At 32.9% G+C, this 22247-nt stretch overlaps 2 protein-coding genes and 1 long non-coding RNA gene across 5 annotated transcripts; 2 read left to right on the forward strand and 1 right to left on the reverse strand.

The window, feature by feature from the left end:
* The first annotated feature begins 545 nt into the window (after positions 1 to 545).
* On the forward strand, positions 546 to 12689 carry LOC110814490 (uncharacterized). 2 transcript variants are annotated; one of them, XR_015813815.1, is made up of 2 exons: positions 546 to 781; positions 12153 to 12689. It is a non-coding gene; the product is annotated as an uncharacterized LOC110814490 (long non-coding RNA). The 2 variants fall into 2 exon arrangements; XR_002539657.2 differs by lacking the exon at positions 12153 to 12689 and adding an exon at positions 4791 to 5315.
* On the forward strand, positions 918 to 3222 carry LOC110814488 (UDP-Glycosyltransferase superfamily protein). Its single transcript, XM_022041962.2, has one exon. The coding sequence runs from the start codon at positions 1482 to 1484 to the stop codon at positions 2955 to 2957; it is 1476 nt and encodes a 491-aa protein (XP_021897654.1). The 5' UTR covers positions 918 to 1481; the 3' UTR covers positions 2958 to 3222.
* Positions 9198 to 18488, reverse strand: NUDX26 (nudix hydrolase homolog 26). 2 transcript variants are annotated; one of them, XM_088208942.1, is made up of 6 exons: positions 18180 to 18484; positions 18036 to 18086; positions 11729 to 11821; positions 11064 to 11158; positions 9777 to 9891; positions 9198 to 9650 (listed from the first exon to the last, which is right to left on the reverse strand). In XM_088208942.1, exons 1-6 carry the CDS (start codon positions 18441 to 18443, stop codon positions 9585 to 9587), a joined length of 684 nt encoding a protein of 227 aa, XP_088065068.1. In that variant the 5' UTR covers positions 18444 to 18484; the 3' UTR covers positions 9198 to 9584. The 2 variants fall into 2 exon arrangements, with proteins under 2 accessions (XP_088065068.1, XP_088065069.1); XM_088208943.1 differs by lacking the exon at positions 9198 to 9650 and adding an exon at positions 10813 to 10880 and having other exon boundaries at positions 18180 to 18488.
* Positions 18489 to 22247: the final 3759 nt, after the last annotated feature.

The following is a 22247-nucleotide window of genomic DNA, read 5'->3' on the forward strand; positions in this document are numbered from 1 at the left end:
TATATTAAAGGAACATTAGGATAAAATTTGTTTTACTCAAGCTTATATGAGTTAAAATTGAATGCTAATACTGATAACAATTAAGTAGATTGCCTTAGCACAAGAAAATCTATCACAGATTATTATGTTCTGTTTAAAAATTTACTAATACCCTGGAATCTAAAAACCAACATATTGTCTCTAAATCCTAAGTTGAAGGTAGACATAGAGTGATGGTCAGTGTATGTTGTGAGCTAACTTGGATCAGATATCTTTTGAACAACTTTGGAATCAATCATTCGAAAGCAACAGTTTTGCATTATGACAATAAAACAACCATATAATACACATAGTTGTTAATCATATACTCAATGAAAGAATCAAACACATTGAATTAGATTTCTCTTTGGAAGTGTAGTGATAAAACATATGAATTATAATAACTTACAAATATCTTTATAAAGGCGTTATCTAGTTGACTACTTAAACAACATATGATCAAGATGGGAGCAGAAAACATCCACTCTCTATTTTAAGAGAGATGTTAATGGATACTAGGCCGAAGAAATTGGCTGCATGCCTAAATCCACGATGTACGGGAGACCAAAATGCGAGGTCTCATTAAACCCATGCATGAACAATTGTATAGGACCAACATGTTGTACATACACCACTTTTACACAAGGTATAAGTACCTTGGATTCTTTATAACCTTCATTTTTATGCAGCTGATTACAAAACCCTATATATGTTTTCCTCTCATGCGTTGGTTTTGCTTCGGAGCTCTTCCAACAGATTTGAGGTATTTTCTCATTTCTTTCTCCTAGCTTTATTGATAGATTTTGCTTGCTAGTAAGATTATACATTTAAGTACCTATTTGTTACATCTTGGAAGAAAATTTTTGAGGAAAAAATTAAATCTCACTAATCAACAACACCAAAGATGCAAGCATTTATCTGATTACTTAAAAAAGAAAAAGAAAAAGGTAAAAAATAAAAGCCGAAAGCGCCAATTAAGCATCCTTTCAGCCTTTTCTTTCAAGTTTAATACTTCAAAACTTCACAGTTTGTTCCTAATTTTTTTTTTTTAGTGTTTGGTCTTTTTTCAAGTTTATAGCTGAAAAGGCTTTGGTATAGATTCTCCAATTACCGGTTACATCATTGTCGCCGTCCAGATCTGGGTTCTTGCCTTTTTCTTTTGAAGTATTACAGTTTCTGGTTTTATCAATATCACCATATTGAATTTCTTCCTTATTAGCTGTCTTCCTCATAAATTCTGATCGTAAAATTTTCCGTCTGCTTAAATGGAAAATTTTGACATATGTCAAGTTTTCTGTTTTCCCACTCGTTAGGTGTGTGCCTCTCATCTTCATTCTCTCAGACGTACGCAGAATTCCACGTAGAAACAGAGTTAGGCAGATTCATCTTCTGTTTCTCTTTGCGGAAGCTTTTTAGTTACGATTCATAAATTCTTTCCATTTTTGAAGCTTATTAGCTCATCCATGGCTTCCCGTGAACGCAAACAAGAACCATCCAATCCACCACTCTCCATCGGCTCAAGATTGAAATCCTTTATATTCTTTTCATTACCCATTTTAATTCTGTTTGTAGCTATTTCATTTAGTTTCAACAGAACAAACTTCTTCCAAATCGACCTCCTTAAGTCGATCCTCAGATCACGCCCCAACTCCTTTCAACCCCTTCTAGGGTTTTCTCACCCAACCTATAAACCAAACCATAATCCCCAGCCCTCTCACTGCGTACTATGGATGGCCCCCTTCCTTTCTAGTGGTGGATACAGCTCAGAAGCTTGGTCTTATGTCTTGTCCATCAAACAGCATATTAAAAACCCTAGATTTAAATTAGCTATCGAACAACATGGGGACCTGGAATCCCTAGAATTTTGGGAGGGGTTGCCTCAATATATCAGGAACTTGGCATTGGAGCTGTATCAGACAGAATGCAGGATGAATGAGACCATAGTGGTTTGTCATAGTGAGCCCGGGGCTTGGTATCCTCCATTGTTTGATACCATGCCTTGTCCACCATCTGGGTATCAAGGTTTCATGTCTGTGGTGGGTAGGACAATGTTTGAGACTGACAGAGTGAATGCTGAACACGTAGAACGTTGTAATCGAATGGATTACATCTGGGTTCCTGCTGAATTTCATGTTTCTACGTTTGTGCAAAGTGGGGTTGATCAATCCAAGGTTGTGAAGATTGTTCAGCCTGTCGATGTTAACTTCTTTGATCCTCTAAAGTATGAGCCAATAGATCTTTTTTCTCTTGGGAAATTAGTTTTAGGTGCAAAAAACCGGAAATTGAACTCAAAGGAGTTTGTATTCGTGAGTGTGTTTAAGTGGGAGTATAGGAAAGGTTGGGATGTGTTGTTGAAAGCATACTTGAGAGAATTCTCTGAAGCTGATGGGGTTGTTTTGTGTTTATTAACAAATGCATACCATTCTGATAGTGATTTTGGGGATAAGATTTTGGAGTTAGTGGAGGATTCTGATGTTGAAAAACCCGTTCATGGTTGGGCTCCTATATATGTGGTTGATACCCACATTGCTCAGATTGATTTGCCAAAAGTATACAAAGCAGCTAATGCCTTTGTGCTAGCTTCAAGAGGAGAAGGATGGGGAAGGCCTTTGGTGGAAGCCATGGCTATGTCTTTACCGGTCATCGCTACCAACTGGTCTGGACAGATGGAGTATTTGACAGAGAAGAACAGCTATCAATTGGCAGTAGATGGGTTAAGGGAGGTAAAGGAAGGGCCATTCAAAGGCCATTTTTGGGCTGAACCATCTGTAGAAAGATTGAGAGTTTTGATGAGGCATGTGATGAGTAATGTTGAGGAAGCTAATGAGAAAGGACGGATGGCAAGGGAGGATATGATCAGAAGGTTTTCTCCAGAAATTGTTGCTCAAATTGTTACTGACCATCTACAAACAATATTTGACAAGTTGACACCACGTTAAAATATCTGTTTATTTGGCAGGAAAATGTCTATCTTTTCTTGCTTAGCAATCTGTGCAGAAAGAATTAAACAAGTTTTTTTCAGATGAGTCGGGTACCCGACTCTCTTAAATTACATGTTATCTATACAAATAGTTGCAATTTTTGTTAGATGATGTGACTTTCATGAATCTAGAGTTTGTCCAAAGCAATTAACTCAGACTCATGGTTCATGGAGTTGTAAAACTCATGGTTATACAACATAAAGTAAATTCTCTCTTTCTCCAATACTCTGCTTTTTACTATACCGTATTGGGACAAAATTTATGTTGGTTCAAATAACAAAAATTTGCCCACTACATTTTAGTATATTGACCGGAATATTGTTATTGATCTATGCTACATAAAATTTTTCTAGTGTTTTCTTTTTCAAGGTTTTGTCCAACTAAGCTGATTTGATTGATTATAATAGTGTTGTTATATATACCAGTACTGTCCCTATGATCAAGACATAATCAAGACAAACATGGTCAGGGAATGTATCAAATAACAAAGAAGACATGATCAAGGGAGGAAAATATGTAAGAAAATATACACCTAATATTTTGCTTATGTTATAGCGATCTTCTTCCATAATCTCCTCTTTTTATTCCTCCACTACTCCCCCTAAAGTTGGAGCATGAAGATTGGAAATGCTCAACTTGCTAAGTAATTCATGGAATCGATCATTGGCAAGAGCTTTGGTAAAAATATCATCTAGTTCACTTTGAGAGGCAATGGATCGAGTTGAAAGGATTTGTGATTAAATATATTGTCAAATAAAATAATAATCTATCTCGATGTGTTTGGTATACTTATGAAATATTGAGTTAGTCGTTATGTGAATGGCAACACGATTATCACAGAATAAAAGAATTGGTCCTGCATGTTTGACCCCAAAATCTTGTAATAATATGAGCAATCATATTATTTGACACGTAGTGTTGGCCATAGCACAATATTCTGCCTCAATAGAGGAACGGAAAATTACTGTTTGTTTTCTTATAGTGCCATGATATTGGTGAAGATCCAAGAAAGATGAGATAACCAATTGTCGATTTTCTTGTGGTTGGACATCCTGCCCAATCTGCATCACACTATGCTTGTAGTGTTAATGACAGATGTGGAGATAGTAAGATACCTTGTCCTGGAGTGCTATTGATATAACGAAGTACTCTATATGCAACTTCAAGATGAGGTTGTCACGGAGAATGCATGAATTGATTGAATAAATGGACTGCATAACATACGTCTCGACAAGTGATGGTGAGATACAATAAATGGCCAATTAGTCGACGATAATCTTATGGATCAGTACATAGTTCATCAAAATCATTAAAAAATTTGTGTTGTTGCTCTATGAGAGAATGATACTGGTTTGCAACCAATGAAACCACTATCAGCTACAATATCAAGATCTTTGATGTGGAATTTGATATCTAAATAATGCTTCAGCTTAGAGATGCATTCAACATTTGTCCCCACAATGATAAGATCATCAACATAGATGAGAACGACAATGAATGATCCATCATTAGATGATACAGTGAATAAAAAATAATATATATCTGATTGCTTGAAGCCAATATTAAGTAGAGAATTGGTTAATTTTCTATACCAATTGCGATAAGCTTGGCGAAGGCCATAAAGAGATTTTCACAATGGATAAACTTGTTGCTCCTCCTGTTTAGTAAATCCCTGTGGAATTTTCATGTACACTTCTTCTGCAAAATCTTTCACATCTAATTTATATAGTTCCCAATTATTCAACAATGCAAGTGCCAATAAGCACTAAATTGTTACCAATTTGGCAACAGGTGCAAACATCTCATGGAAGTCGATTCCTTCAATTTGAGTGTAGCTTTTAGCAACAAGACAACTTTTGCAATGCTCGATGCTCTCATCCAATTTATACTTGACTTTGTAAACCCATTTGGAATCAATAACCTTCCTTTCAAGAGGTAAATATTCTAAAATTCAAGTATTATTTGCTTCTAATGCAGAAATTTTCTTAGTCATTACATCTCTCCGATGTTGAAATTTGACTGCTTGAGAAAGTGACTTTGGCTCATCATTTGATGTAATGGCCACTAGAAAAGTAGTGTTAGTAGCAGAAAAGTTTGAATAATAAATAAATTGTGAAAGATGATATATCGTCAAGTTTGTTAATAAAAGAGGGGAGAGTGATGTACAATTTGTGGGAGCAAAAGAGAGGGGCAAAATGTATTCATAGCCAGATAAATGATATGAGACTTATATTTGCCGTTTGTTTTCTTTTGGAGCAGCATTTGAATTAATCATCATGTGATTGATTTTGTGGAGATAATAATTTTTTTCAACCATTTCAATCTTAATCATGTCTTAAAGTTGTGGTTGAGATAAGGTAGAAGCAATTGGTTTTGATTCTTGATAAGTATTCATTGATATTGAAGTAGATGCAACTGAACAATCATCATAAGATGGACTCACACTTGATTTTGAGAATCCAAAATTTTCTATTGTAGATTTGGTGCCACTTAATTTACCATCAGAAATATCAAATTGATTTAATCCTACAAATTAAAATATTTTTTCAAATAATTGTATATCTCGATAAACATAAATTCTTTTACTTTCAAGATCATAAAGACACTTGAAAGTAATATTTCATAAGTAGCTCGTGATGCAAACTTGGCTTAGCTCGTGATGCAAACTTTTCTCATGGCTCATCATTCACATCTCGATAACAAAGGCATTTAAAGCTCTTTAAATGATCATATGTACACCTCCTCTTCAACTATATTTCATGAGGAGTTTTATTTTTTAAAATAGAAAGTGGCATATGGTTGATTATATATGCAGCAGTAAGGATACACTCATCCCAAAATGAAATTAGAAGACTTTCTTGAAAATGCAAAGCACATGCCATCTCCAAGAAGTGTTTATGCTTGTGTTTGATGACTCCATTTTATTAGAGTGTGTATGTGTAGCTAGTTTGATCATCATGTATGAAATCAAGTTCGTTATCTATTTGCAAAATCTTAACTCTCAAATTAAATTGAGTATAAACCCACTGTATTAAGTATGTTTTAGCTTTTGATTTATTCTTTATAAGGAAAAATCATGTTGGTTGATTGAAATCATTTACCAAAGTCAAGAAGTAATGACATCCAGAATAAGAATTTTTTTTATAAATGTCCCAAGTATCACAATGGACTAAATCAAAAATATTCATGGTCTTATTCATATTAATAGGAAAAGATAATCAAGTTTGTTTTTCTCTACAACAAGCATCACAAAATAAGTTCTTGAAATTCAGAGAGATAGATAAATGTGGAACCAAGTGAATGCGATTTATTAGCAAATGCCCTAACCGACGATGCCACAAGTCTGCTTCAATTGTATCAACGGCAATGAAGGCCTTCTCCCCTCTCATCGGCTCTAAATAATGCAGACCATTTCGCTCTTTACCCACTCTGATAAGCTTCCTCGAGACTAAGTCCTAAAACACAAAAGATCTGGCAGAAAGATTACCAAACAATTTAAATATTTTGTCAATCTTCTAACATATAATAAATGGAAATAAAAATTGAGAATTCGCAAAACTTGTTCAAGTATTCATTTATTTTTTAGATCTATTTGACCAATGACATGAACTTTAACTATTACGTCATTAAGAATTTATATTGGTGGCATATCGGGTTGAAGAACAGGTTTAAACAAAGATTCAATATCACAAGTCATGTGATTTATGGCCCTTATATCCACGACCCACTCGTCATTCTCCTTACCCGAAAAATTAGAGGTTGCCATATTCGTATATAGATTACCTTATGTTCTTTCCAAACCCTTTAAAACAGCTAATAATTGTTGATGTCGTGCAAAAGTCAGACCTGGAATTAGCAATTTTATGTAGTCTTCTGATACAACAAAAGTTGTGTTGGAAGATGTCCTTGTTCCAGCAACATTCTCTAATTGATTTTTATGTTCACGAGACTGATTAGTTTTAACTTGCTTGCCACTCTTATTTTTTGTTCTACGTAATCTAATGAGTAACTGATCACCTTGAAATAATATTCCTTCTTGTGATTAGTTTTTCCATAATGAATACAAGGTGGAAATCGATCATCCTTCTTTTATTTCAGTCCATTCCCTTTTGCAAGTAGTGCAACTCCTTTAATGGGGGGGGGGAGTTCAAGTCGCCACAATTGATTGTTGCTTCTCTTTTTGTGCTACAATGGCATAGGCTCTCATAAGGTTTGACAATAGATCTATGTTAAATATTTATGACCTAACAGTTGAGTAAACATCGTCAAGCCCCATTAAAAAATCAAACACTTTTTCTTCTTCATGTATAAACTGCATTCGGTTTGCTGCACGACACTTATATTCGCAAGTGCATAATGGAATTGGATTGAGATTTTGCAATTCATCCTAAGTAGATTTTTATTTTCCATAATATGTTAAAATTGAGGATTTCTCCTGCTGTGAGAACGCTAATGCTCGTTTCAACTCATAGACTCTAGGTGTTATACCTTGAGTAAATCTTTGTTCCAAATCTTCCCATACCTTTCTTGTTGTCTCGACATGAACCGCACAATCTTGAAGCTCTTTAGCAAGTACGTTTATTAATCAGAACAGAACAATCGCATTGCCTTACATCCAAGGTTGAAAATCTGGCAAACTAACATCAGGTCTTTTAATCATTCCATTCACAAAACTAGCTTTGTTTTTGAAATGAAGTGCATTTATAAAATTGCGCCTTCAAATGAAATAGTTGTCTCTATTTTCACTAAGAGGGTGCGTGAAAAAAATCAAGCCTAGATGGTCAGATGGGTGTAGATAATAAAGAGAACCTTCAGCAGCTTTGTTTGAAGGTACAATTTTAGTGGTCATACTTCATATTTGCAGTTTGTAAACCTGCTCTAATACCATAAAAATTTGTATAGTTAAGTTAACTTGATTAATTACAATAGTGTCGTTGTATATATAAGTACTATTCCTATGACTAAGGCATAACCAAGGCAAACATGATAAGAGAATAAATCAAATAATAAAATAAACATGATCAAAGCATAAAAATGTGCAAGAAAATATACACCAAATATTTGTCTATGTTATAGCGATCTTCTTCCATAATCTTCTCCAATTATTTCTCTAATAGAAGTTAGGACATCTTATATTGAATATTTTAATAAAAATATGTGATTTTAATATATTTTTATTTATTATATAATCTTGATTTATTTGACATAAAATAAATTATCAATTTGGTTTATCCAAAAAAATATTTATCACTTAATATAAGGTAAATTATTATTTTGGGTCTAAAAAATTTTATTATAATTTGGTATTTAAATTTATTAAATTATTTTAGTTTATAATCTTGTTATACGTAAGTCATAGCCTGACATAAATGATGTACTGAAAAAATGTTTTGACATAAATGACAAAAAATTATTTTTTACCCATATTTTATTTTGTGTAGAGGTTAAATTGTTTTTTTTTTTTTTTTTTTTTTGTAATTGTTTATAAACATAACAATATTTTTTTTTTCTGTAGATATAATTTTATAGAAGAAATCAATAAAACTGAAATAAATCCAAAATCGTAAACCTAAAATAAGTCCAGAAAATCTCTTTCTGATATCAAAAACAATATACTGATTGATAAACATTTATTCTTGTGCATTGAATGGGTCTTGACTAACTAATTTAACCTGGAGCAGCCTATCTTGAAGTTAAAGGTTCAAACAGGATACAAGATTAACCGCTAATTGTTAATTGCTTAACATGGCATTATCTGCACATTATGTAAGACTTACACAAAATTGTAAGAGAGTTAGTCATAAAGTGTTTTTTTTTTTAACTCCGTAATTATAATAAATTATTTTTAAATTTACATTAAATCATAAAAATAAATTTTGAAACTGATTAATTACATTTACCTAAATCAATTGTGTTTTTAGAGTATTTTTATAATTATTCTTTAAAAAATATTTTAAAAACCATATGAAAGGACAATAGGTTTGGAAAAAATCTCAGTTTGAATCGTAGGCAAGATATACATATATATATATATATTATTCTCTAAAAATTTGTTTCTACCACATTAATAATACTATTTCTAATCAATTTCCAATAACACCTGAGGAAGAAAAACACACATATACATCCTTGAACATTCATCCAAGTGTAAAGTGTTGCCTTGAGATACTGTAACTTCATAATTTAATCCAAATCACAGAATCAAATAAATGAATTCTTATCATTATCAGTGAAATTATCGGTAATAAATTCAAGAACTCTGAATTGAAGAGACAATATCACATACTTGACATTCTTCCTCAAGCCATAATAACACAACTTCGTAGTTGTTGGCAGTTTAGTTGTACGAAAAATGTTGACACGGGTATATCGGATTTAACTGTGATAATTAAGAAAAATGTACAATTCTCTGTTCCTTAGTTAACACAACGGGAGATTATAAATATGTCAGTGATATAGGAGTAGAATTTTTATCTGAGTGAAAGGGAGGCAGATGGCAAAAAGTACCACTTTTCCTCGGCCAAACCAGAATCAATATGAATTCATTTGATAGCAGTGCAAACAATCAACATCTAAACAAAGTTGTTACTGAAGATGGGGAGCGAAAACTGCCAAAACCTCTTTGTAAACAGACTTCTTGAAATCTACCGCCTGCACGGAAATTAGGAAAAGAACAATCAGGCCAAAATATTTTAAAGATTGATTTAGGGCCAGCAATATGTTCCATATATATATGTGTGTGTGTGTGTGTGTTTAAACAGAAAAAAAGCCACCCACATGCACAATTATTTCTTCAGGTGACATCCACAACCACTCGCCAAACTCTGGTTTTTCAGTTCCGTCACCCAAAAGATTGATTTCATCTTCATTCCCAATGAATTTAAGAAGAAACCTGCAATTTTTGTTGGGAAACCAATGTCATTGCCAGCTCAAATGGGAATGAACAAAAGGAGAAATCCAAATGTATTTCCGTATGAAGAACATGAAACTACTAAAAGAGTTCTGCATATTTAAGAACTGTCTACTTTTAGAAATTTTCAGATTTTTTTTTTTTAAAGTTAGACTTTGCTTATTATATAGAAATATGTTTATTTATTGACACACAGTAAACTTATGGAGGATTGCATCTCTAAAATCATCTAGGGAAGAGACTTCGCCTTGAGTAAAACTCAAGATATCCCTTATATCTAATCTAAGAGGATAGTTTTCTAATAGGAAGCTAGAAATATTTTGTTGTCATTTTCAAACTCGTTTCCTGTTTTAATTTTTATTTTCTCAAAATTATTTTTACTTTTACCCATCAAACATGCTTTTCTGTATTAACATGAGTAAAGGAAAATGAAAACTAGAAGATTTTTTCTTTACCAAACACAATTTTCCTTTTTTTTCTGTAAACAAATAAAAACATGTTTAGTTTAACAAAATGAATGCTTTTTCATCAAAAAAAATTACCCCAATTCAGGAAAAAACTAAAACTCTTCCTTTAAAACTCTGTTCTCACACAGTTCAAACAAAATCTAAACTTCTTTAGGAAGAGAAAATTGAAAATCAATGCTCACATTACAATATTGATTAAAAGGATTTTCTTTTGTTCATTCTTTTCTTCTTTTTATCGAGTACTATCACTACTCATACTTGTTACTGGATGATAATTAATTCCTTAAAATGAAAAAAAAAATTGTAGGGGATTGCATTACAGTGGAAAACAAAAATCTCTTCTACAATTGCACAAACAAAATGAGATTTCTACATTTTTTACCCAATTGCATTGCAGAAATATTATAATTTGCTTCATGAATTATTAGAAACCAACCTGTAGGATTCATATTTTTTTAACTTGACAGCCCATAAACTTGTTTGCACCTTCCAGTACTATCACAACTAAAACAACGACAGCTCAAGTATTTCAGAATTCACACATCAACAAATAAAATTGTGCCATTTTCTAGTAGTAAAGAGGACCCAAGTTAGCTATGCATTTCAAGTTGACATATTATCTAACCATAAGTGGTACTCAATTATTCAAAAAGCAAAAACATATAACTGGTACTACTCAGTACTTACCACTTCTGTGCTTGACCTTTCCAGTCTGATCCCCATTGATGTTTAAGCTTTTCTCGGACTTCCGGTGGGAAGTCATATGTCAACCAATAAGGTACCTGCATGTCCAAACCAATAAATAAACACAGTAATGATGCATCTATGAGGGGCTTTGTTAAAGTCCAAACTGCATGATATCAAACATATATACTCATTCAGTTAAATTCACATTCAAGGTATTTTATTCTTAAGTATTAGCATAAAACTTCACAAGTAAAATAAGATTCTAGTCTTCATATTTGAATCAAACCAGTATTTACTTGAACTCTTCGGGGTTAGGCTAAGATGAAAATTAAATAGGAATTAAACCAAACAGGGCGTGATTGACAGTTTTGGTACTGACACTAATGGCAAACAATTGTGTGCTGCTTGAAGCATACTCATCGACACAAATTGCAAAAGAGAAATGCATATGGATAACGTGTGTGTGTATCCAATAAAATCAAGATGCAAACATTCAACTTCTTTTTGTACTGAAACAAGCGAGTCTAAAGTTTGCATATGGGATAGTCCTCCATCACCAACGCTATTACAGCACAAAAACTACGCTTCAAAAATTCCAAAATCTGTTAACTACAAAACAAAAGAAAAGAGAAAGTTAAGGAACGAGCAATTTCTAGAAACCATACCTCTGCAAGAACTTCTACTGAGTTGACACCTGTCTCTTCTTTTAATTCTCTTATGGCTGCAACTTTTGGATCTTCACCCTCATCAATTCCACCCTAGTTAGTGAGTTGAAAAAAACAACATAAACTTTCAAGATAGAAATTCAGATTGAAATATAAGTTCAAGATACAACTGCTACCACCAGCAATTGAACCATTAACTACATTTAAGTCCATGTTCTGCAGGTATACTTCCTCAAATGCTCACATCATGCTAATTAACTCTTCTCTTTTTTGGATACAGATTAAGTTCATGTTCTGCAGCTATACTTTGTCAAATGCTCACATCATGCTAACTAACTCATCTCGTTTTTGGATACAGATTAAGTTCATGTTCTGCAGCTATACTTCCTCAAATGCTCACATCACTAACTCTTCTCTTTTTTAGATACAGAGTAGAGGCTGCTACACCAGTCATAATCCAAACACTCATTCTCAAGTGAGAAGATGCAGCGACCAATGTGGTTGCCAAATGGTTGTGCATTTAACTTATTCATGCTAAGCTAAATAACACCTCAAATACAGTAGAATGCAGTAGAGTTAGCTGCATTACGAAGAACAATCTCAAAGAAGTTCTTTGAACATTTTTTACTAGGCAACATAGCTTGTTCTTTAGATGCAAAATGGATCACTTCCTATGATTTAAAGAGACTGCTAGAATATATATAAATAAGATTGAGTAATTTCTTAGCAGATCAGAGATTTAGGGTAATTAATTATCCAACCAATAATTTGACATGAGGACAAAGGTCCAGGTTATACTGCAGGAAATTACCCCTAACTGTTTTTATTTTTACCTACTTGTTCTCCACATCTTTATGCTAAGTGTTGAGAAGCCTATATTAAGTACAATTAGAGTAAATGGTATGTTCATAATATACCCTCTAGTGTAATGAATTATTTTCCTTTACTGATTCATAAGAAACTGTGTAATGAATTATTTTCCTTTGACATGAGGACAAAGGTCCAGGTTATACTGCAGAAAATTACCCCTAATGAATTATTTTCCTTTGACATGAGGACAAAGGTCCAGGTTATACTGCAGAAAATTACCCCTAACTGTTTTTATTTTACGTACTTGTTCTCCACATCTTTATGCTAAGTGTTGAGAAGCGTATATTAAGTACAATTAGAGTAAATGGTATGTTAGTAATATACCCTCTAGTGTAATGAATTATTTTCCTTTACTGATTCATAAGAAACTGTATATATAGGACCCTAATATTCAATAAAATACACAACATTCCATTCTTTCACATGGTATCAGAGTTATAGGAAAAAACACCTTAACTCTTTTGAAACTTTAAATCACCCTCATCACTGAAAATAGAAACAACCCTAAATGGGACCAGCCTTTATAGCTGGCTACCAGCCTCCAGCCACTGTCACCTGCAGCCGCTGCCACTTGCATCTAGCGCACCAGTAGGCAAGGCTCAGCTATGCAAACAGCCAACAGCGTGTGTCATTCAGCTGCATGTGCCACCAAGCCGTAAGCCTCCAGCCGTGCTCCTGCCATCCAGCCACGCACTTCCAGCCATGCACCAGCCACCTATCAGCAGTCTGTCTACCAGCTGCACATCCCTCCAGCTGTGCCTCTGTCCAACAGCTGCAAACCAATTCTGTCCAGCCACCTGTTCAGCCCGGTAATCTCTTTTTTTCCTTATAAAATCGACCTCTAATTACCCTAAAAAACTTTAGATCATGTCAAAGGTTACGTCTTAAGGCACAGGTGCGAATCGCCATATGGAAAATTCACAAGAAGTTAACAGAGAATTTCAACTAATTCTGGTGGTTTATCAGAAATTATTTGAATCTGACACTATTGATTCGGGTAATCCTCAAAGGAAACGGAAAACTCAGCCACATTTTGAGCACTGGATCTAAACTATGAGACCCATGGTTTAGTGGCTAGTATGAGGAAGATTTGATGATAAGGCTTGGCTCTAGAATTCAATGTCACTAGAGATAAGCAACACTTGCATGTTCCTCCCTACTGCTAAGGAGGTTTAGGAAGTAGTCAGACAAATAAATTCTAGAGTAAAAGATGTTGCTCAAATCTATGACTGATGATCAAAACCTGGCTTGCAAAACAATGAAGCATATCAGTGTTAGAATATGCTAACATATTACAAAACCAGCGATAAGAATTTGATCAGTACCGTTGTCTCACTGTATTAACAGCAAATATGTAGCCCGCCTAAAGCAGTTTGTGGAGAAGGATTGTGCATACCAATTCATGGTTGGCCTTAACCCAGAGTTTGACCAGGTAGATATTAGGCAAAGAAGACATATCGTCCTTAAGTTATTTCAATTGTAGTTGCAGAAAAAAGTAGAAAGGGGATAATGCTAGAAACTCGTTCCACGGAAAGTTCAACAATGACAACTAAAAGTTTAAAACCATGCCAATATACGAAAGAGCCAAGACAATGAAATCCCAGCTACTGGTGAGGAGAACACGGACAATTTTTGGTATACCTTCTGCAAGAAACTATGACACACTAAAAAAGAATAAAACTCCATGGGAAGCCTAACATATTCAACAAAGAGTAGAAGTACAAGAATATTTTCTAGAAGCGTCAAGTACAGGCACATATGACCCACCCAGAAGGAGAAGAATAGACTGCAGATCTAAATGATTTTAAGACAGAAATTGAGCAACTGATGACTCGACTTGAATATCTGGAAAAATCTAAAAGCACAGTCTCTACACACTAAAAAGGTTGAAAACTCCATGGGAAGCCTAACATATTCAACAAAGAGTAGGAATGTAAGAATAATTTCTAGAAACCTCAAGGAAAGGCACATATGGTCCACCCAGAAGGAGAAGAATAGACTGCAGATCTCAGTGATTTTAAGATAGAAATTGAGCGACTGATGACTCAACTTGAATATCTTGGCTCGTTCATGTAAGTTTTCCATCTCTCATGGTTAAATGCCTAAGAAACACTTTTTGCACTATCCTGGATTATAGATTCAGGAGTCACCAACCATACGACCAATTCCTCTAAATATTTTTAACACAACACCTATGTCCCATGTCCCAACAATAGGAAAATTATTACTGCTGTCATTAATCATAATAGCAGGAGTTGGAAACATAAAGCTCAGTCCTCATTTTGCTCTTACTAATGCACTTCATGTTTCTCAATAATGTATAAATCTAATACCAGTGAAGTGATCTTTTCTTATTCTCTTTGCGAATTTCATGACCAGAACTTGGGAATGATGATGGGACATGTTGAAGCTCGAGATGGATTATACTTTGTGAATGCACCTGAGATGCCACGTATTACTTTTTCTACGAGCTCTCCGTGGATAAGATATGGCTACACCATAGAAGATCAATACACCCTTCTTTCTCTATCCCTAAGATTATGTTTCCCTCTTTATTTATGGTTTCTAAAAACAAAAATTTACACAGTGATGTATGTGAATTGACAAAAAACAAATGTGTAATTTTTTCTCCTAATAATAAAAGATGCAATTTCCAATATTCAAAGTGATATTTTGGAGTCTTCAAATATTTCTAATATTTCTGTAGGTTAGATGGTTTGTTCTTTTATTGATGATCGTACTCAAAAATCTGGTCTTTTTTTTATTGAAATCCAAATATGAAATTAGTCATATTATTTTCAATTTTATAATATGATCAAAACTCAGTTTGGAGTGAAAATAAATGTTTTTGCCCTGATGATGCCCATGATTACTTTAACCAAATGTCACCCTTCTTTTTTCAAGTGAAGAAATTATTCATGAATCTTCCTGTGTCTACACTCCATAACAAAATAGAGTGACGGAACAAAACAATAAGCACTTGCTTACTATTTCACATGTGTTTTTGTTCCAAAACTATGTGCCCAAACACTACTGAGGGAAAGCTGTATTCACTACCACCTATCTTATAAATAGGTTACAATATGAGGTGTTAAAATGCCATAGTCCTATAAAGGTTCTAGCTACCTATTTTCCTTAGGTAGGAGTTACAAATAACCTTATTCCTAGAGTTTTGGGTGTCTTATCTTTGTTCACATATATCATTCTCAAAGGGGAAAACTTGATCTCAGGGTCATCAAGTGTGTGTTTGTGGGATACTCGTACATATAGAAAGGATATAAATGTTACTATCCCTCCACCTTTATATGTGTTGATACTGAGTCCTTCTTTAATAAACCTTACTTTTAGGAGGAGATTATATTGGAAGATAAGGGGGACTCATTCTTATTTGATATTCTCTTACCCTTAACCATTACGCTCTCTATATCCTCTCAAATAAGCATCATATCGAAAACCAGAATCCACAAATTGAATTTGAACACATAATACCATAAAACCATAATATGCAAAATAAACATGAATCCCTAACCCTACAAGAACCACAATTTCCTTGTATTTAAGAAGAAAAAACTTGGACTCTGATCCAAAGCAAGTTCAAAAATTTGAATTGGGTGCCGTAAATGAGGTAAGCTCTAAGAACCTTTTACTTTATGATGTACCTATTGCACTCAAAAAAGGGACAAGAGAATGCCCTAAGCATCCACTCTACTTGATACCAAACTTTGTATCATTTGAAAGGGGTTCTTTGTTTCACAAGAAATTTCTTATGAGTCTACATGCAGTGCTTATTCCTAATACACCATCTAAGGCTTTAACTTATGAAGAATAAGAAAAATGTTCTAATTGTTAAAATGCAGGCACTGTAAAAGAATTAAACATAAAAAGATAGGGACTTACCCAAGGGAAAGAGACTAGTAAGGTACAGGTGAATGTCTACTATAAAGTACAAACTCAATGGAACTACATAGAGGTACAAGGCATGAGTTATGCCTAAAGGTTTAAGAGACTTATGGGACTGATTATCAACAGATATTTCCACCTATTGCAAAAATGAATATGATACGAGTTCTATTATCCTTAACTACAAATTTAATTGGATGGGCAATTTGATGTAAAAAAATGTCTTCCTACGGAAAATTAGAAGAAAAAAATTATATGAAAATCCCTCTAGGGTTTATCAAAGTAAGTACAAATAAAATGTGTAAGCCAAAAAAGGCACTTTAGGGTTCAAGCAATCTCCGAGGGCATGATTTGAGTGACTGTTAGCAGATGTCTGTTCTTGAGGTTTTCAGATGAAAAGAAAAACAGAAAGGAAGACTACAGTTTTTCAGTTTACTAGTAAAGGTGCAACTAACGCAATTTTATTTTTATTAATTGGCATCCTCATTTTGGGACATACAAAAGAGTACAGGCATGAAGGCCGTGCCACCCATGTAGGAAACTCAGTTTATTAATAGTTATAAGATAAAGTATCCAAAAGATCAACTAGCTCTTACTCTTCTTCTGTGCTGAATTAGCATGAATACTGCCATATTGTTTCAGACAAAAGATTTGTAAAAATTCAACATGCCATGGCTGCAAACTCAAGAGATCCTTTAATATTATCTACCTATTGACCGACCCTGCATTACATGGTTTCAAGTAACTACTGGAAAGCCTGCAGTAACATCTAGAGATGCAAGAAGAGTACAATGTATAAGTGCTCTCTCAAGGCACAACAAGTCAAGCAATAGCCTAACTGTTGCAAATAGAGACTAAAATGCAAGTCTTCTTGATCAGATTGGTTGGAATCAATCCTTTTTTCCTCTAGCCTCTACCCATTTGGTAATGCAGCTACACGACTACTAAATGAGAAGTATTCTCATCAGAATATGTAGTAATCTCTCATTAACAGTTCATAAATCTACTATATGTAAACTATAAATACTCACGTATCAACATATATCTATGGTTGAGGTCATGATGTTCATGGTTAGCCAATTAAACCTTAGATTTTAGTTGTAAAAAAGAGAGGACTGGAAACCTAACGTCATGTCAGCTCAAGCTCACTGCAATATTTCCCATGTAGATACATACATATCCAAATTAAAACTCCTGCAATCATGATATCATACATGAATTGCACAAAAATCAAAGATGTTCACCGTGATAGAGGCCAAAAATCATTAAAATTTTCACAAAAAACAAAAAAAAAAAAAAAGAACCAGAGAAGCAAGTCATTCAATTACGCATCACGTATATAAGATAATCGTCAAAATATGAAGAATCCACAAGCAAAACACTGACGAGAAGTGGGAAAATATACTCGTTTATGCACAGGTCAGAATATGTGAAACACTTTTCCTGACAACAAACTGGACTCCAAACATTGACAATAATGAAACTACCAAATTCACTGTAACAAATAAAAAAAAAGGAACTAATATTGGAAAATTACCTGCGGCATTTGCCAAGCATCAGGTATATCAAGCCTTGAAGCAGCAAAAATCTGCAACAAAAAAATGAATAAACACCAATTTAGGATTGCCATGCACATGCTAGAAGACAGTAAATAAGAAGAAACATCGTTAATCATGCTAACCTTTTTGGAAGAATTGATAAGACAAATACCAACATTTCTTCTGTAACCTTGAGGAGGAGAGTCCATGGAAGGCGACGGTAACGATGAGGCGTGAACACAGGAGATAAGAGGTGGAGAACCTTCTCGCAGGAGTGGCAGCTTAGAGAAATTAGGAAACCTAGGAGGATAGTTGGGGAAGAAAGTAATTAGATTGGAGGGAAGAAAATGGGAAGAAGATGTTTTATGTAAGGGAGAGTGAAAGAAGATGCGTCGACATAATGCCATATCGCCTGTGTTTCAAGCTTGGCTTCGCAGCCTCGAATATTTTTTATTTCTACTGTTCATATTTTGAATTACTCTTGAGAGAGAACCTAAGGTAATTTATTTTATTTTTTATTTTTTAAGGTAATTTATTTTATTTAAAAAATCAGATTAGAATTATGCACTATTATCAATTTAAATGATTAATAAAAAATAATTAATTTTAGTTTAAACACTCAACATATCCTTAATTATTTTCTTTTTGAGGCATTCATGAAGAAAGTAAGTTCTTTTCGTGATAATACTAGTTTATTTCTAGTATTTCTTATCAAATCAAGGTTTGCAACTCAATTATGCTCTTAATTTTTCTCACCGAATTAAGTTTAACTTTACTAAATCAAGTTATTGCTTCTAAAGATTATCTCACTTAAGCTATTAATATCATATTTATAGGCTTGCATTTGGGCTATTTGCTTCTTAAAATAGGGTTATATTACTTTCACATTTATCATTATATTACTTCTCAATATTTTTTTCCGTAACGAATAGTCATCTGCACATCGTTACACATAAATTAGTAATAAGTTAATTAATAAATATAATATTAGAATTGAAATAAGTGTATAAAGTTTTCAAAAAAACTTTTTTATTAGTGCTAAATTTATTGTATAATTGAAAGTTTCATTTTGTTAAAATAAAGAAGAAACTTCTATATTTAAATTTTTCTCATGGTTTAAGGGTTATGACAAGACATGGAGCATGCTAGAAAATGTATGTTAATAAAGGGTACATTAGGATTATTTATATGACACTAGATGATATACTTATAACATAGTATAAAGATTAAGACCAATTTGGCATCTTGTATTTGGCATATTCCATCTTTGATGGGAATCTCATAACCATTTTCTTACAATTAACTCATACTCAACAAATTGGCCTTCAGCTTTGGAAAAAAAATACTGAAAATTGGTTTGAATAACATTTCTTTTAGTATGGATGATTTGTTTTCCTTTATTAATGACTGAGGCCTTAGAATTATTTCCAGATCACATTATTTTAAAATAATTCATATAAAATGGGACGAAACTAATTAACTATCACATATATGGTTTTTGCAGCCTATATCTAAATACCACAAATTCTTGTTGGTTTCTTCTTTTGCATAAACAACCGCTAAGAGAGATATCTTCTCTTCTTTTATGCACAATTTGATTTTTCTCCATTATCCTTAGACAAATTAGTTTTACATTCAGTTTAATAATGTCCATACTTGTGGCACAGATAACATTCCATATTTTACTTGTCTGCTAACTTTAAATATGAAGTGGTTGAATGATTTCCACCTCTGCTCCTTCCTCTCCTTTGAGAAAGTTGTTATTGATGTTAATACCTCTTACATCTTTATCCTTTATCTTTTTCCTTATATCTTATATTGAATTTGCAAGATAATCAATTGAGGGCTTCAATACTGGTTCATTTTTATGTTGTTGTTTAAACTTTTACTCGTATACAATAATAAGCTTTGTAATTTATCAAGTGAAAGCTCATCTATATCTTTAGAATATTCTATAGCACAGATAATAAAATTAAATTTTGATGTCATGGGTTGAAGTATTTTTTTAATGATAGTGATATCTTTTTTATTGTCTATATGAATTCATATTTTGTTGACAATTATCATCAAGTTCTCCTAACTTTATTTGAAGTATTTAAAATTCTGAATGTAAAGCTTAAAGTTGTTACCTCCTTGCTTTTGCAGAGCTTTGATAGTTCTCTTTTCATGGAATTCTATATCTACTTAGAAATGTCTTTGTAGAGAAGTCTCTCTTAAGGTTGCACGATCAATAGTTTGATACATATAATTTTTAGCCTTAGGGTCCTTCAATCTTAAATTTTTTTATGTTTCAAACGTTGTTGTACCAGTAATAAATATGAAATTCCTTCTGAGGCAACTTGTCAATACTTCTTGGATTTTAAGAAATGCTCAATCAACATGTTTTAATGATCATATTGACCATCAAAACGGGGAATTATAAGTTATATGAAATTTTTTGCTGCCATGAAGAACTACTGGTGTTTGTAAAAAGGCTATAATGTCTTCTTTTTTCAAGCTTTGATACCATTGTTAAAAGGTATCAAATAGAAGAAAAATAAAGGAGAAAAAAGAATAATTAAGCGATTTTGAAAGATAAGAACTAGCCCTTAAAAAATTGGTAAACAAATCAACTCCTAAAAAAATTATGTTGAGTAAGAGATTTAAGCATATGAAATATAAGTAACACATAGAAGATGAGAAAAATATGAAAAAAAAACATGCAATTAATTCAACAATATTAAGCATTAAGTATTAAAGTATAATGAGTATACTGTGCATACCATTCCATAAGTTATTAACTCTATATAGAGCATAAAGTTATGAATATTAAGATGAAACATTTTTATCATCTAAGCATGCGATACTAATAATCAAGCATAAAGGGAGAAATATGGTTTATTACTATTGAATACCTAAGAGTGGAGAAATATAAAAATATACTAGTGAGTATATACACTCATTACTTAAAGTTGACTTGACTTCTAATCAATTACTGAGGAAATACATGTTTTACCTCTAAAGAGATTTTCTTATATGTCACTTGTTAATAGAAGAAAAGACTTAAGTGATATTTATCTGCTGCTAAAAGAATATCATGCCTAGTTAAGTGCAAACTATTAGAAAATAGACACAAGATGAGGGGTTGTTAGAGATTCATGAGAAATAGAAAAACTTTATCTATATATACATATTTGTTTACTTTTTTTTTCCTCATAGTGGTATAAAACAAGCTTATATGGTATTTATACATAAACAAACATATGATGAAAGAAAGGAATTTATAACATACATGATGGAGATATTAGAGCAAGAGGTGAAGGATTTCCTAGAGATTATGGTAGATCTCAATGTGTAGGTTATGAGTACTCCTCACGGAGGGCCTAGAGGAAGATATAATAAAGAGCTTTTGTGATGAGGATCATTTAGTAGGTAAACATAGAGGAGATGGAAGGTGTAGAAATCGAGATCAAAGTAGAAGAAGAGGAGACATAGATAATGAACATGGTAGTAAACTTCATAATAATTCATTTAGTTACAAAAGTTCATTTCATATGGAGTCCTTTGCACCATCTAATCATGTTCATTTCATAAACAATTAATTAATGTTTTAAATATTATGTTCACATCAACTTCCTTTTCCATTGTTTTAAATATAAAAGAAGTTTCATCTTATTTAATAATGTGGTAGTTGAGGAGCAAAGAAGTGGTCCCATCTAAATGCCTATTTAGAAGAATATGATTGTACATAGACTTAAAGATAACAAATATGCTTAAACAAAGTAGTGTTGTGGATATATATAATGTCTACGTAACTAAGCCAATTTTATACTACTTTAAAAATGTGATAATCAAATATTAAATGTGGTACATGATTATTACTGAAAATCTCAAGATACACATGCAGAAGGGTCCTTGAAGGTCAAACACATGAAGTGTCAGATAGTGTTGAGCACATGAGAGAAGCCCAAGACAATCACTTGAGCATGAATCTTGATGGTTGCTAGATCTACTAAAAGTTTTAGCACTTGAATGAAATCCAAGAAGATTCTTAAAGGCTAAGCTAAGAAATATCTATTAATTTTTAGCATTTAGGATAACCCATGGTGGAATAAAAATACTTTTTAAATCAATAGATCTGTAAATATAAGCAAGTAATCTCATATTGAATCAACAAAAAATGTAAATAGAAGCGTACTTGGATCCATCGTGGAAAAATTATTTGTGTCCAG

Source organism: Carica papaya, chromosome 8, assembly GCF_054855325.1.
Source record: "Carica papaya isolate Zhongbai chromosome 8, ASM5485532v1, whole genome shotgun sequence".
Taxonomy (NCBI): Eukaryota; Viridiplantae; Streptophyta; class Magnoliopsida; order Brassicales; family Caricaceae; genus Carica; species Carica papaya.